The sequence below is a fragment of the Ceratotherium simum genome, chromosome 16 (assembly GCF_057802395.1).
Source record: "Ceratotherium simum simum isolate JZ-2026a chromosome 16, ASM5780239v1, whole genome shotgun sequence".
Lineage (NCBI taxonomy): Eukaryota > Metazoa > Chordata > Mammalia > Perissodactyla > Rhinocerotidae > Ceratotherium > Ceratotherium simum.
Genome location: NC_141915.1, coordinates 61,206,429 through 61,221,234, shown reverse-complemented (window position 1 = coordinate 61,221,234; position 14,806 = coordinate 61,206,429). Strand labels below are relative to the sequence as shown.

Here is a 14,806-nt window from a genome sequence, read left to right as displayed (position 1 = left end):
CACCTAGGGTGTAATTAAGATGAAAGCAGATTGATGGGACGTACGCTTAGGAAGAGGCGGCATGATTTAAAGCCAGCTTTCTAAGGTCGTCCCTGCCAGTGACCTCGCCTCCCCTTTTCTTCCCTAAAGGAGCTAAGTTCTTGCCTTAGTGCATTGTTTTGAAAGTGTTTGGTTGTCGAGGGAACATTTCGCCCTGTGATACCCAGGCTTTCCTTTTTCGTGGAAGGAGGTTGAAGCATTCCCTTGAGAGCAGGTACCCAGACAAGTGTACTCAGCTCTTTGCCTGGCTCCAGACCCATGGCCTGACTAGGGCTATCTGATGTCCTCAAATCTTGTGACCTGTGGTTGTTTCAGGAGGGAAAGGGATGAGCTGTGTTCCTCTAGGCTTCTGTGCCCGTGCTCTGGAGGTGTCTGGGCTAGTTGACCCCAAGGCAGGCTGGGTAGGGAGAGGGTCTAAGCACAAGACCAGGTGCCTGATGCCCTGCATCTTCTCCCCTCTGGCATCTGAGATAGTCACAAACTGCGAGGTGGACTTTGGTTCTGTTGCTCTCCAAGTGGCAATTGCAAGTCTAACAAATACTTCCGTTAATTCCACATTTACTTAGTAGTAGGTATTCTCTTGTTGCCTGTCCATTACCGACTCTGCCTTCCCAAAGGGAGAGACCTGAGCAGTCCACAGACCTTTGTCTCTGCAGCATGGACAGCCCCTCCACCGTCTTTAGAACCATGACAGCAGTCGAGACTGAGCCCTGTGTGTGCCGGGCCTGGTTCTGAGGACTTTACAAGTCTGAGCGCATTTAATCCTCACAGCAGCCTTAGGAGGCATAGGCTCTTGGATCATCTTTATCTTACAGATGAACAAAGTGAGGCCTAGCATTTGTAGCTGACAGAGGCTACATGGCTGATACATAGCACTGTAGCTTAAGTCCACACCCTTCGCCACACGGCCACAGGTCTTGTCAATAAAAGACCAGCGGGGCTTGAGTGGATGCTGCTGATGGCTCAGCTCATCCTTCAGAGTGCTGGCACAGGCACAGTAAATCCTGGGCCAGCCAGCCTGAAACAGCTCGCTGCCTTTGCTGATGTGGAAAACAGACCAGAACAACATTTTTATTCTTTAGAAATAGTCCCAAAGGAACCAGAATAGCTACCCTAAATCTGGACGAGGTGTAATCTGCTGCCGCTAGTGTCATGTTACAGAGGAGAAGCTGCGTCAACCAAAAGGTGGCTGATGGCTCACACTCCGATGCTTTTGTGGGGAGGGGTATCTGCCAGGAAGAGTAAAGAGCTATATTTGTATTGATTCTTTTTTTTTTTTTTTTTTTGTGAGGGCGATCAGCCCTGTGCTAACATCTGCCAATCCTCCTCTTTTTTTGGCTGAGGAAGACTGGCCCTGGGCTAATATCCGTGCCCATCGTCCTCCACTTTATGTGGGACGCCGCCACAGCATGGCTTGCCAAGTGGTGCGTCGGTGTGCGCCCGGAATCTGAACTGGCGAACCCCGGACCCACCGCAGCGGAGTGCGCGCACTTAACTGCTCGCGCCACTGGCCCGGCCCTGTATTGATTCTTGCATGTTAACCACTGTCCCCGTAGCTTCTATGGATTATATGTTAGATTTAAAATGCCCTCTGTCGTTACTAAAGCGTGTCTGAGCCAAATGAAGGGCTCAGGCTCCCCTTTGGATGCAGCTCTTAACTCCTGCGTCTTCAGGGAGAGCGGGAGAGCTGGGCCCTGTGTCGCAGAGGCCTCGGCTCTCTTCCTGCCTCCCTGGAGTGGGGCGCTCGAATTCAGAAGGGCCTTAGCAAGCACGCTGGAGGTCATTGCATCCCTCAAAACCTTCACAGGCTGATTCTGCAGATGCCCTCCAGACCCAGTGACGGGAGCAGAGTCAGCTCCTGAGATGCCTCCTCGCCTCTCTGTTCTGTCCCGTAGTTCACTCTCTGGTTCTTCCATGAAGCAGGAAAGCAGCTGGGTGAGAAGCTTATCATGAGGAAGCTTCACCTTGGGTAGTCCCAGTGGGGCCTAAGTTAGGTATTATAGGGGTCAGTGTACAGAAACTGCCCACAGGTGGTGCAGTCTTAAAAATTATTAAAAATAGGGGCCGTCCCGGTGGTGCAGTGGTTGAGGGCGCGTGCTCCGCTGCGGCAGCCCGGGGTTCGCAGGTTCGGATCCGGGTGTGCACTGACACACCGCTTGCTAAGCCGTGCTGTGGCGGCGTCCCGTATAAAGTAGAGGAAGATGGGCATGGATGTTAGCCCAGGGCCAATCTTCCTCAAGAAAAAAGGGGAAGATTGGCATCGAATGTTAGCTCAGGGCTAGTCCTCCTCACACAAAAAAAATTATTAAAAATGGTTCTTGAGTTTGCTTCCGTGGGTCAAAGTTTCAGAATTTTCATTTAGAGGTGGTACTGATAGTTAACTATTCCCTTCAGTGTAGAACGGTGAGGGTTCTTTTGCCACTGTGAGGAACTTGGGGCTCTGGGGGTGGTGTGTGTGCTCAGGGCCTTTTGGGGCACTTGAGGATTGTTCACACCCCTGTTTACAGCACAGTTTATCATGGGTTTGTGTTTTTTTTCCATTAGATCACAACAACTTTCCCCAAGGATCCAGTTTATACTTTTTCTATTTCGCAAAATCCATTTCCTATTGAAAACCGAGATGTATTGGGTGAGACACAGGTAAGCTCTTTGTCTTTAGAAACATAATTTAAAGTAACTACTGCTTGTTTATCTAGTGTCAGTATTGTTTTTCCAGAAAGTACCAAGCTTTCAAACTCTCCTGGTTCATTCTTGTGACAAATCCTGGCGAGGCCTTTTTCTAAGACACTGTTCATCACTGTGAGACCCTCTCTGGGGCTGGAGTGACAGATGATCACAAAGGCAAATCCCCATAAGTCCTCAGGCCTACGGATTTGCCGGAAGGAGCATTCTCAGCTGACTTCCTTTTTTTCCCCCAAATTTGTCACTTTGTGTCCTCTTCCAGTAACTTTTTTGTTTGTTTATTAATCAGCATTATCTCTTTGTGGAGATGTCTCGCTTCACTGTTTGCTCTGGCCCCCCACCCTGTCACCGGCTGTGTTTCTCAGGCACCATCCGAGCTGCATGGGTCTTGTGTGGCTTGGCCCCCTGGGCTTTCCGGCACGTGGTGCTGATCTCATTCAACACATCTCACATTGTGGCCTTCCACTCTCACTGGCAGATCAGCCAGATCAGAAATGCTGTGACTGCCTTGTGTGTGCCACAGAGATGGTCCGTGAACACCCATTTGTTCTTAGATCCTAATTTGTTAACAGGCATTGTAGAAAATGGCTTGGTTAAAGAATATCTATAATGAGATTTTCTTCTGAAGCAGTGATTTGTTTATAAAACCTCTCTGATGTATTGGTCTCCTCACTGCCCATCTGTCCAGGGACTCAGGGTCTTGTGGGGGTGCAGAGCCACTTAGTGGGGTAGCACTCTTGAATCTCCTCTTTTTCCTTTTGCTGAAAGTATTAGTGTTGCATAATGTCTACCTCCACGTGCCCACACACAATTTCTACTCCTCACTATCATGCTGCCCTAGATCAACAATGCAACTAGACAGAAAAAGCAGACGGGTCTCCTGGCCCCAAGGTGGGCCCTTCCCACAGCCCACTCTCCACCTAGAGGGAAGGGGGTCGTTTTTTGTCTGTTTGAATGTGGCTCACATCTGGGTTAGCTTCATAAATATGCTTTCTTAACACACTTGGATAAGTCAGATGTCCTGAGAGCATCTTCCTGGGAGAGGAGGCCACACCTTATTCTGCACCTGTGTGTTCTGTCCCTGGGTCCTCATCAGTGGATATAGAAAGAGAGGGAGAGAGATGTCCATCAGCATTAAACGTGTTCATTTACGTCTTAGGAGGAAAATGGCTCTCCTGTGAGTCTGGCATGGGGAGTTGTAATGGAATGTCCATGTTTGTTTCCTTCCCTCCCACCCCCATCACTCTAGGACTTCCATAGTTTGGCTACCTATTTGTCCCAGAATACCTCATCTGTGTTCTTGGATACCATCTCGGATTTCCACCTCCTGCTGTTTCTGGTCACCAATGAAGTCATGCCTCTGCAGGTACAGGTTTGAGTGTGCATGCCTGCTGAGCACCTGGCTTTGGTGGTCTCTGGGGAGGGGGTTGCCTGTAAAGAGTTGCTTCCTTTGCTCACGAACCAGAGCATGGCTGGGACTTGGGTTGAAGTGCCCCCTTACATCCTGTGGGCAGTTGCTTTTTACAGGGGGCTTGTTGGTGGAAAGATGAATTGTTTCATGTTTAGCATTTGCATGGAAACAACTTCTTAAGTGTCTGTCCTCTGTGGTGGAGGACAGTTTGTTTGCTATAATCACTTGGGAAGTAGAGCTTATTGAGCTCTGTGTCCTCTAGCATGAAGCATTAGAGATCCAACGATTTAAAAATTCCTGTCCTAACAGTTTCAGAATCACAGCCTCTGCTTCTTACTGATATCTCCCTTCCTCCCAAATCAACTTTGGTTTTATCGCCTTGGCCCAGAAGGTTGGCCAGTGTCCAGGCCCCAAGTGCACAGCTGCACAGTTGGCATTTTTAAGACACGCTGTGGGGGAGAAGAGGGCGAGCGTTACAGATGGCAGTTGTGATCTGAGCAGTGTGGGGGCAGTGGGCAGCGGGTCCAGCCAGGAGGCCCCTTGCATGTGCCATGTCATGGATGTCCTTCTATTTTGGCCTTTTTCTGCCTGAGACCCAAGGAAATGCCAGAGAAAGGAATGAGTTCTTTTTGAGCCACTGATACCACTGACTCAGCACGTTTCCCTGGAGGTGACAGCATAGAATGGAGAGGCCCCTCCCTCCCCACTGCTTTTCTACGTCAGGTGGCCTGTAGTTGTTCTTGTATCCTGCTGGGTTTATCTTGTGTCTGTGTTTTGTCCCCACATTACCCACTTCTGATATTGTGACACCAGGCACCCTGAGACTTCCCACTGGCTTTGCCTTCCTTGTTAAGCCTAGAGAGTTGCACTTCTGGGCCCAGGTTCAGCCGCTGCCCGTCCAGTTGGACAGGTGGTGAAAAAGTTAGGTTCTCGATATCAAGGCTTTCTTGCTAGTAAATGTGTACTGTTTCGCAATCACCTGTTAGAAAACACTTTCTGTAGGTACTGAGAGCCCCCTGAAGGCTTTATAAATCTCTCATTGTATAAACTATTTTAATTCTCTGCACTTTGACACTGGAGGCCTAGGATATAAAGTGCATGTTTAAAGACACAATTGAGAAGATAAAGAGCCCAAGGGGAGAGTGTGAGGGAGGAGGATGGACTTCACAACCACAGGGCTCCTGTCCATCCATCTAAGCCCCCAGGAGAAGGGACGTGAGCCTTTATTATCTAGGTGATTGAGCACTCTGTCAGCCCATGACGGAGAGGAGCACAGTAGCCAACTTGGGGTGATTTGGCAAGAATTTAAACTTTAGCTCCATTAGCACTTGTATTTATAGACCTAAGTGTGTGGCATTTTGCGTTTCATAGTGACAGTCTGTGAGATTTTTAAAATTCCCTCTGAAGTGTATCCTGATGTTGGGGAAGAAACCTATTAACAAGACTCTGTCCACCATAGGCAAAGCAAGTTGGAACCTTCTTTTTTGGCTTCTTGCAGGACAGCATCAGCTTGCTGCTAGAGGCCGTGAGGACCAGAAATGAGGAGCTTGCCCAGACGTGGAAGAAGTCTGAGCAGTGGGCCACCATCGAGCAGCTCTGCAGTAAGTGTCCTCCCCTTCCTCGGTCCCAAGGGTCACACCCTCATGGTCCCTTTGCCAGAGCCCAGGGAGCTAGACACATGCTCTTCAAAGCCCCAGTACTTCTTATGCCCTAGAAGCCTGACCCAAGATGCATTCTGATGGGCATCATGGGCAGTTGAACAAGAACAAACTGATCTCTGCCCGGGCACACAAACTTTTTCCTTGATGTAACATACATATATAAAGGCCACAGATCTTTGGTATACAGCTCAGTGAATTTTTATATATGTATTCACTGGATAAGCTAATCTTCAGGCATCTTAGGAACAATTTTAAAGTCATTGTTTTAGATAAACAGAAACTACATTCACATGAGTGCTGAGAGTACAGAAACCTTTTGCTTTGCTCCTCAGGCTTTTCTTTTTCCCACCAGTCCTCGGTGCTTTCTTGATAAGAAGGAAAAAAGTTATAGAATAGAACGTGGGGATCTTGTGTCTCCAGGAGCCTGAGATCACGCTGCTCTAGTGAGAGCCTTCTGTCAGTTGGTCTTGGGCAGGTGCAGTGTGCAGCTGATCCCATCCAGCCAAGAACTCAACATGGCAGGCAGCTGTGGCAGCCCTTTTCCCTGTGGCTTTGAAAAATACTGGAATGCCCTCTTAAGACAGCCTTGAAAATATGTATAAAAAAATGTTTAAACCATTTTCTCAATCTAGTGGATAGATAATAGAGCCAAAATTAGCCAAGAAAAACCTCAGTGGAATCTGAGCCACGAAGGAGTCTAGTGGAAAGTTATTCTCGGGCCGCCCAGTGGCGCAGTGGTTCAGCGCGCGCGCTCTACTGCAGCAGCCCAGGGTTTGCAGGTTCGGATCCTGGGCGCACACCGACGCACCGCTTGTTAAGCCCTGCTGTGGCAGTGTCCCATATAAAGTAGAGGAAGATGGGCACGGATGTTAGCCCAGGGCCAGTCTTCCTCAAGAAAAAAGGGGAGGATTGGCATCGGATGTTAGCTCAGGGCTAGTCCTCCTCACAAGAAAAAAAAAAGTTATTCTCTCTTGAACTAAAATATCCAGAAGCTCAGTGGTTTGAAGAGCCTTAGTATTTGTTGTGTTGTGCTTTTTGTTAAGTTTTCTTTTTATACACTTCTGACAACCAAACTGTAATTTGGCTGGCTAGATGTGCCGTGTATTCTTCTTGCCCTCATGTTCTGAAATATTGCTCAGATGTTCTAAGACAGACAGAGGACAAGTTGTTCTCACCAAACTCCCTAAAGTGAAACCCCGCAGCCTTGTGTCCTTGGGTAGACAGTGGGGTGGTGCCGGCCACTGGCACTCAGCACCTGGTATAACTCCCACATAATGGGCTCTCCACCCCCAATGTTATTTTCGGATCCTTCACACAGAAACATTGATTGCAGCAGCTTTAATATTTTAAGCTCGGCCCAGAGAGAGTGCCAGCAGAGACTGCACACAGGGAAGCCAAGAATGTGCAGAGATGCTTCATGTGGACCTAAAGGAAGGGCAGGTTGCCAGGAGGTTATTCTGGATACGCATTGGTCTGGTTTGGGAAAAGGAAAACTAGATCTGAAAAGGTTTCAGTCCGAGCATTTAGCATGTTTTTGCCATCTCTATTAGACACCAACCTAAAGCAAGTGACCATATAGGAGCTGGGGCCTGTTGGCTCCACCCCTCATGCTTAGACGGGATAAGAGAAACCCAAGCCCGTGTCAGGTGTCAGTCCCACAGCAGCAGGGTGACAATCTGCCTGCAGCCTCTGGTTGGAGAGCTCCTGGTGTTGGTGACACTCGCTTTGCTAAAAAGTGTATTATGTGATTATCAGATCCTGTCAACAGATAATCTACTCATGGAACTCAACATGTTATGCATAGGACTGGTAACCGAAATTAATAATAGAGTACCATTTACAAAGCATCACAAAACATAAGATACCTAGGGATGCATTTAAAGAAGCCGCATAAGAGCTGTTTGCTAAAAGCTAACACCTTGCCAAGTGAAGAACTAAGTAAATGGAAAGAAATACCATCTTTCTGGATCAGAAGACTCAATATATTTTTAAGATGTCAGTTTCCCTCAAAACAATCAGTGCAATCCCAATGAAAATCCCCATAGACTTTTTTTGGCGGGGGAGGGGAGTAAAAAATAAGTTATAAAATTTATTTGGGAATGTAGAGGGCCTAGAAGGCAGTCTTGAAAAAGAAGAACAAAATTGGAGGACAGGCACTACCTGATTTCAGGACCACGAAGCTGCAGTGATTAAGACAGCATGGTGTCTGTGTGAGAATCAACACAGATAGAGACTTGAGAATTAGTTGATAACAAGGGCACCAGAGCAGTTAAGTGAGGAGACAATGGCCATTTCAGGAAAGTGTGATGGAACAACTGGATATCTGTGTGCATAAAATGAACCTTGACCTCTACAATATACAAAATCAACTCAAGATGGATCATAGGCCTAATGGTGAAAGCTAAAACTATAAAGCATTTATTTAAAAAACCAAGTTGAGTATCTTCAGGGCCTTGGGGCAGGCAAAGATTGTTTTAGGCAAGAAGCAGGACCTTGAGGCAGGACAGAGAAAACACTGACTGTGAAGATTGGCCACCTGGGCTTTATCAAAATGAAGCATTTGTGCTCATCAAAGACACTGTTAAAAACGAGAAAAGGCAAGGCACAGACCAGGAAAGAATATTTGTGATACACATGAATGACACAGGACTCACAGGTAAAATAGAACTCTGCATAAGGATAATTAATAACACACATGTGAGTGACACAGGACTCACAGCTAAAATAGAGCTCTGCATATGGATAATTGATAACCAAAACAGAAAGAGCGTGGGTAAAAAACTGGGTGAAAGACTTCATCATTTCACAACAAGAGATATAGTAATGGTCAGCATCCACAGTCATCAGGAAAATACAGATTAAAACAAATGAGATGGGCCGGCCCCGTGGCTTAGCGGTTAAGTGCGTGCGCTCCGCTGCCGGCGGCCCGGGTTCGGATCCCGGGTGCGCACCGAGGCACCACTCCTCCAGCCATGCTGAGGCCGCGTCCCACATACAGCAACTAGAAGGATGTGCAGCTATGACAGACAACTATGTACTGGGGCTTTGGGGGAAAAATAAATAAATAAAATCTTAAAAAAAAAAAAAATAAAAATAAAACAAATGAGATACCATTACACATTCATAGAGTGGCTAAAATGAAAAAAACTGACAGTATCCAGTGCTAGTGAGCTTGCAGAGCAGCTGGAACCCTCGCACACACTGGTGAGAATGTGAAAACAGTCTGGCAGTTTCTTATAAATGCTCACTTACCCTAGGACCCAACAAGCCCACTCCTAGGTTTTTACCTAAGAGACATGAAAATACAGGTCCACACAAAGATTCGTGCAACAACATTTATGGCAGCTTTGTTCATAATAGCTGAAAACTGGAAATGACCCAAATATCCGTCAAGAGGGAAATGGCTATGCAATGATGATGTTCACACAGAGAAGTACCACTCAGCAATAAAGAGGAAGGAACCACTGACACAGCAAGCCAGGAGGGTGGGCAGGTGGACTGAGTTGGTCACAGGTGACAGCTTTAAGCTCTGCAGACAACAGCTTTATTTAGCATGGTTCTATATGTGAGCGGAGGACCCGTGGTGAGGGTTCTCGAGCTGCTTCTGCCCGCGCCTGTAGTAATTGCTTTGAGTCCACTTTTACTCTGATAAGCAGTAGCACAGAGCTCTCAGACGGGATAGAACGTCTTCCTGTGCAGAAATGATGAACATTCACTTCTTTTCCCACCCCACAGGCACAGTTGGTGTGCAGCTTCCGGGCCTCCACGAGTATGGAGCCATTGGGGGCTCCACGCACGCCACCACGGCCGCCATGTGGGCCTGTCAGCACTGCACCTTCATGAACCAGCCAGGCACTGGCCACTGCGAGATGTGCAGCCTCCCCAGGACCTAGGGCTCCCGGCCCCTGCTGGCAGGACTGGGTCCACCCCAGCCCTCTCTGAAGTCAGGATCGTTGTTACTGTGCCCCACAGCTGGCAGCCCTGAAGGGCAGGGCGGGGGTGGCTGCCCTGGGGTCTGTGACCGACAAAGCTTCTTAACACCAGACTTCCCTGGAGGGAGGGAGCCAGGCTGGTGCTCTGCAGGCTGAAACCAGTCTGCTAGGCCCGGACACCTGGCACCCCTACCTGGTTACCAGCCCCCCCTGTGGTGGAAGGACTGGGTACCTCTAAATCATCACCTGGGATTGGAGGGGTGGGGACAGCTTGTTGCTGCCATCCAGCATTCTCTTTCCTTCCTCTTGGATGCTTTTTGTTCTTGCCTCTCCCGTGTTTTTGGTTGGGAGCTCTTGATGGCCTCTGTACCCTATTGCTCTGGGGCAGACCCTGCCTGTGAGGGCCACTTCTTCCCCTTCCAGTAGCCATTGTCTGGTGGGAACTCAAGTGGCCACGGGCTCACCGGCCTCCTGTCTGCTTGATCTGCAGGTTAATTGCTGCCCACCCTTTTTCTTGCTCTCACTCAACATCCAGGTGGGATTTTAAAGTCTGCATTGGTTGTAATAACAGTTATCAGTAATTCCTGCCCAGAAGACTTTTATTTATTTTTTTTTAAGATAAAAACTGCATAAAAGGGGAGTGAGAGAGACTAGTTTCCAGTTCCTTCCCTCCTTTAGTGAGTCCTTGTGGGTGTGTGCTGAGTGGGTGAATGTGGACAGGGGACCCCCAGTCATTTCTCCTTGGAAGTAAACCTCAGTGCCTGAGACTTTTCTGCCAAGCTGCACAGCTGCAACAGCTGCAGACACGGACAGTCCGAGCAGGAGGGCAGTGGTGGCTCAGGCCAAGTAGGTAGCCCCTCCAGACAGCCAACACTGCTGACCGGGCTTGCATGGGGTGAGCTGGGTTGCTCGGGACTGGAAGCTCTGGTCTCCTTCGCCCTGTACACCATCCCTTCCTGTTGCCCCACCCAGCCCCTGGCCTTTGCCACAGTGATGAGGCCATTGAGACAGGCCTGGGTGAGGGAGTAGGGGCTTGGCCTGTCATGAGGGCTGTGTGGCATTGCTGTGGGGGCATCGGAAAGTTGATACTATGCTGACGGTGTGAGGTCCGGGCCATCCCAGGACAGAGGTCGTGGTTGGACCTTACACATGTGCTCTGGGGTCCCCACATTTCCTCTGTGGCCAGGCTATGGTCTGGCCCTTCCCCAGGGAGTTGTGGGCATCCTGATGCCTCTTTGCCTTAACGAGAGCCGTATCTCTGAGATGTAAGGCGCCCACCAGGGAGGCCAGCCCAGACACAGACTGTGCTTGGGGACTTCATGTCTCTGGTCTGGGGATGGGGTGCAGGCCTGTGTGACCCTCCCTTACCCTTGGCACTGTGGACAGAGAATACTTGCGTGTTGGTTTCTCCTGTGGTGAAGGCCGTGCCTGGCACCTTCAGGTCCACCTGGTGTGGGACACCAAATGAAAAACATAGAATGTCTGCTCTTAGGGCCAGGAGCCCATTGGTTTGGGTCTCACTGCGGCAGAGCCGTCTGTTCTGGAGGGGCAGGAGAGGTACAGAGCTGCCGGTGTGTGTCTCCCCAGCTTATCTGCGGCTGCCTGCGAGACTGCCTGGTCCTGCTCCTAACAGCTGTGCTGCTGGAGCTCTGGCCTCTGTGTCGCCTGGGCCCTGCGATCAGATGTGAGGTTGCAGATGGCCTGGTGTCTGCAGGCCCTGTGCTTAGACTCTGTGTCTCCCAGCGTCGGCGTAGGGTCAGAGAGTGCAGATTTCTGAGACCCCGCCGCCCCCACCCCTAGTTCCTCCTCTGCTTGCTCTCTCACCTTGATCCACCAAGCTGGTTTCCTTTTCTCTTCAACCAGTTTTCTCCTCACTCTGAAGTTCTGGCATTTGCATAATTCCATTCATTTCCTTTTGTCTTTTAGCTAAAGAAAAAGCATTGTGATTTCTCTGCTTCTGAGTCACTCTTTGTTCAGTAATGCACTTTATTTTATTGTCCAAGGAGAGTCAGAGCTCAGTGAAAGGGTGTGGAGGGTGCCCTGCTGGAGGGCTCAGGCCCAGGCAGCTCAGCCACCTCCTCTCACACAGGGGAAGGGGTCCCCAGCCCCACCTGCATCCTACCTGCCCTCATGTGGACACCCCTCTCATGCTACCAGGCACTGTAACCCAGTGAGGGGTGATTGAGTGCACACCTGCCCAGGTGATCGTAGCCGGCTGCCTTGGCTTCCTCCCACCAGTCTGCCCCTGGTGCTCCCGCTTCGGCTCCGCTTGGGACTCGAAGGTGTGTTTCAGTTGGGTTTGCGTTAACGTTACCTGGACTCCAGCCGTGCAGTGGAACTAATAAAAGCACCTGAAGCGACTGCCGAGCTCCCTGTCTGTTGTTTCTGGGCCCCAAGGCCTCTCCCTGCACACTGCAGGTCGAGTTGTGTTTGCTCTGTGTTGGCTGACTTTGCTCTGTGTTGGCTGACTGACGACGTTCCTCCACATGTCACTGTCCTCCCCTGATGTGTTTGGACAGTTGAAGGGTAGGGCCCCACTCCCCTGCCCAGGCTCCTTGCCACTGTGCTTCCAGCATAACATCTGGGTGGAAGAGGAGAGCCTGGCCTCCCTTTCTGCACCTTTCCCGCCTGTCAGCCGTGTGGCTCTTCCTGGGCCTCTGTGTGGTGAGACTTGTGCACACCAACAGGCAGCAGGTGAAGCACAAAGTCCGGAAGCCCCCAGACTGCCCAGGTGCTGGGGAGCGAGGCCTGGAAGTGACACGCTGCCTCGCCTGAATTACCGTATCTTGTGACAGGCAGGAGGCATCCCTCTGATGTTTGGGTGCCAGCCTTCACACACACCTTCCAGCAACACTCTTGTCCTCCAGCCGGGTGACTCACTGCTCCTGAACAAGTACATAGGAAACACTACCCGCTGATGTCTGACAGGCCCTGGGGTGAGGCAGGCCTCAGCCTCGCTTCTGGACTGTGAGGCAGGCAGGTCCTCAGCACCTGCCTCCAGGCTCCTGAGTTAGGTTTTATTGCTGTGCCTGGCCCTTGGTGCATCTCAGGCTGCTGAACTTGTTGGTTCTATGAAGTGATAAGGTTCCCTCCCCCAAGAAATCAAGCAAATGGAGTGTGTACTGCTTGGAAATAGAACTCTGGGGTCCTGCCCCCTCTTTCCTGGCACGTTCGACCTCTTGGCAGGCTGTGCTGCCTGTGAGAAGTGCCCGACACAGTCTGCAACTTCCCTGCGCATGCTGTCGTTTTTCTCCCCAGTCTGGTGGTGTAATTTGTCTTTAGGACGATTACACTGCCTCCAAACTTGCATTACTGACTGTCAGCAATGTGCTCTGCTGTCTCTCAGGTTTCCCACCAGGAGTGTGCCCCTTGCATACCCACGTGAGACTCACCCTTGCTCCATATCACCCCTTAGCCGTCTCAGCGGGCCTTCAGCCCTTTGCTCATGTCTGTAACCTCCAGGGATCAGCACTCAAGGGCCCCTGTGTTGAGATGATCATGAATCCTTATATCAGAGTGAGGCTTGCCTGGGCTTGGGGCCAGGAGCCTGCTAGCCCTGGCCCCAACAGAACAGATGGGAGATGGCACAGAGTGACCCAACAGATGAACAGAAGGGAGTGGCACAGAGTGACCCAACTTAACAGTGCTTGCAGGGTTGTCCTGGCCAGTTAGGGCGGAACCTGCTCAGCTCATCTCCTCCCAGGTCCAGTTCCCCACGTGGTCATTTTCTCTAGGACAGTCTTGGCGTATTTCCCCTGGTGTTGGAAAACAGCCTGGGAGGACGGGGATGGGGATTAGTGTGAGCATGTGGTTCACAAGGATTGGTGGTCAGAAGACCAGCCAAGAACACTTGTACACTGAGGGGAAAATTCAAAGTGGTATGTTGCTTGATAGGAGCGTGCCGTCTCTTCCTGATTCCAAAGCCCAAGTGGGAGCTGGTCTTCCTCATTCCCCCATGGCCCTCTCCTCCTGTCCCAGCATCCAGGACAGTGTTTCCAACCCAAACACCTGGGAGCAGAAGGGGCGAACAACAGACTGCTAATACCACACTCAAGTTGTGTCCAACCAGCACCCCAAACAGTGAGACAGTGACTGTCCGCTGCCCTAGGCAGTGAGTGCCCACCTCAACCTCAAGAAGAGAGATTAGTGCTTCTGGTGCTACTGCTTCTTTGTGTTGTGGCAGGCACACCACCCTCTGTGATGTCAGCTCAACTTCCGAGCCCAGAAGACATTGGCAGCTGGATGCCTGGCCATGCCCCCCAGATGCCTCTTTCACTCGTGGGTGTCTGGTCTTGGGAGATATTCTGATCGGCTTCTCAAAGGAGAGGGGGCTGGTCTTTTCTTTCACTTTGTAAGCAGGGACGCTCTGGGTCTCCCAGTCTCTCATCCAGAGGCGAGCTCCCGGTCCCTCTCTGGTTAGCACCTGTCTCCAAAGTCCTGGAGAATGTGGAGAGGGAGCAGCCCCAGTGGGGAGGAGAGGTGTCTTGCCCTGGCTTCACCCTCACCCCTCGGCTGATCGCTGGTGAGCCGCCCGATCCTGAAGCCCAGCCGGTCATTTTCTTTGCGGTCCTCTGCCTCCAACCCAGCATTCCTCTGGCTTACCCTTTGTCCGCATTGTCCAGTGGAGCCAACACACCCACGGACAGCTCATGTTCAGGCATGGAGGGATGGGACACTTCAGTCCATGTTTAGCTCAAACCCGGCAGTGTCCTGGGGATGGGGCGGGTGTCGGGCGGCTCAGCAGCTCAGAGGGAGGAGACCCATACCTAGGCCGAGAGCGCCGCCCGTCCCCCTCCCCCGGACTTCTCCGCAGAATCCAATCGTTCCCCAAAACCCTAGAAAATCGCCTGCTCTGAGGAGACGCGTTCTGCTGGGCGCAAGGTTCCCGACCCCGCTCTGGGGGAGCTCGCGTACTAGCCCGGGTCCCCGCGCTGGCCATGCTCTAGGGCGCATGAGGGAGGCGCGACTTCGTGCCGGACCAAGGGACCCCGAGGGCCCTGCACGGGCGTAGGAGATGCTACAGATCCGCAATGCCCTCCAAGAAGCCGCCTCGGGCCGCTCGGAGGACGGACGGGGTGCGC

The 14,806-nt window shown here is 51.0% G+C and overlaps 1 protein-coding gene across 4 annotated transcripts in view; it reads left to right on the top strand.

The window, feature by feature from the left end:
* Positions 1–12,086, top strand: part of NPLOC4 (NPL4 homolog, ubiquitin recognition factor) — a 67,565-nt gene extending 55,479 nt beyond the window's left edge. For all 4 annotated transcript variants that reach the window (XM_087441777.1, XM_087441775.1, XM_087441774.1 and 1 more), the window contains 4 exons: positions 2,584–2,679; positions 3,971–4,087; positions 5,631–5,733; positions 9,529–12,086. In XM_087441777.1, the coding sequence (XP_087297903.1) occupies positions 2,584–2,679; positions 3,971–4,087; positions 5,631–5,733; positions 9,529–9,686 (474 nt within the window). In that variant the 3' untranslated portion in view covers positions 9,687–12,086. The remainder of the gene's footprint in view (positions 1–2,583; positions 2,680–3,970; positions 4,088–5,630; positions 5,734–9,528) is intronic.
* Positions 12,087–14,806: the final 2,720 nt, after the last annotated feature.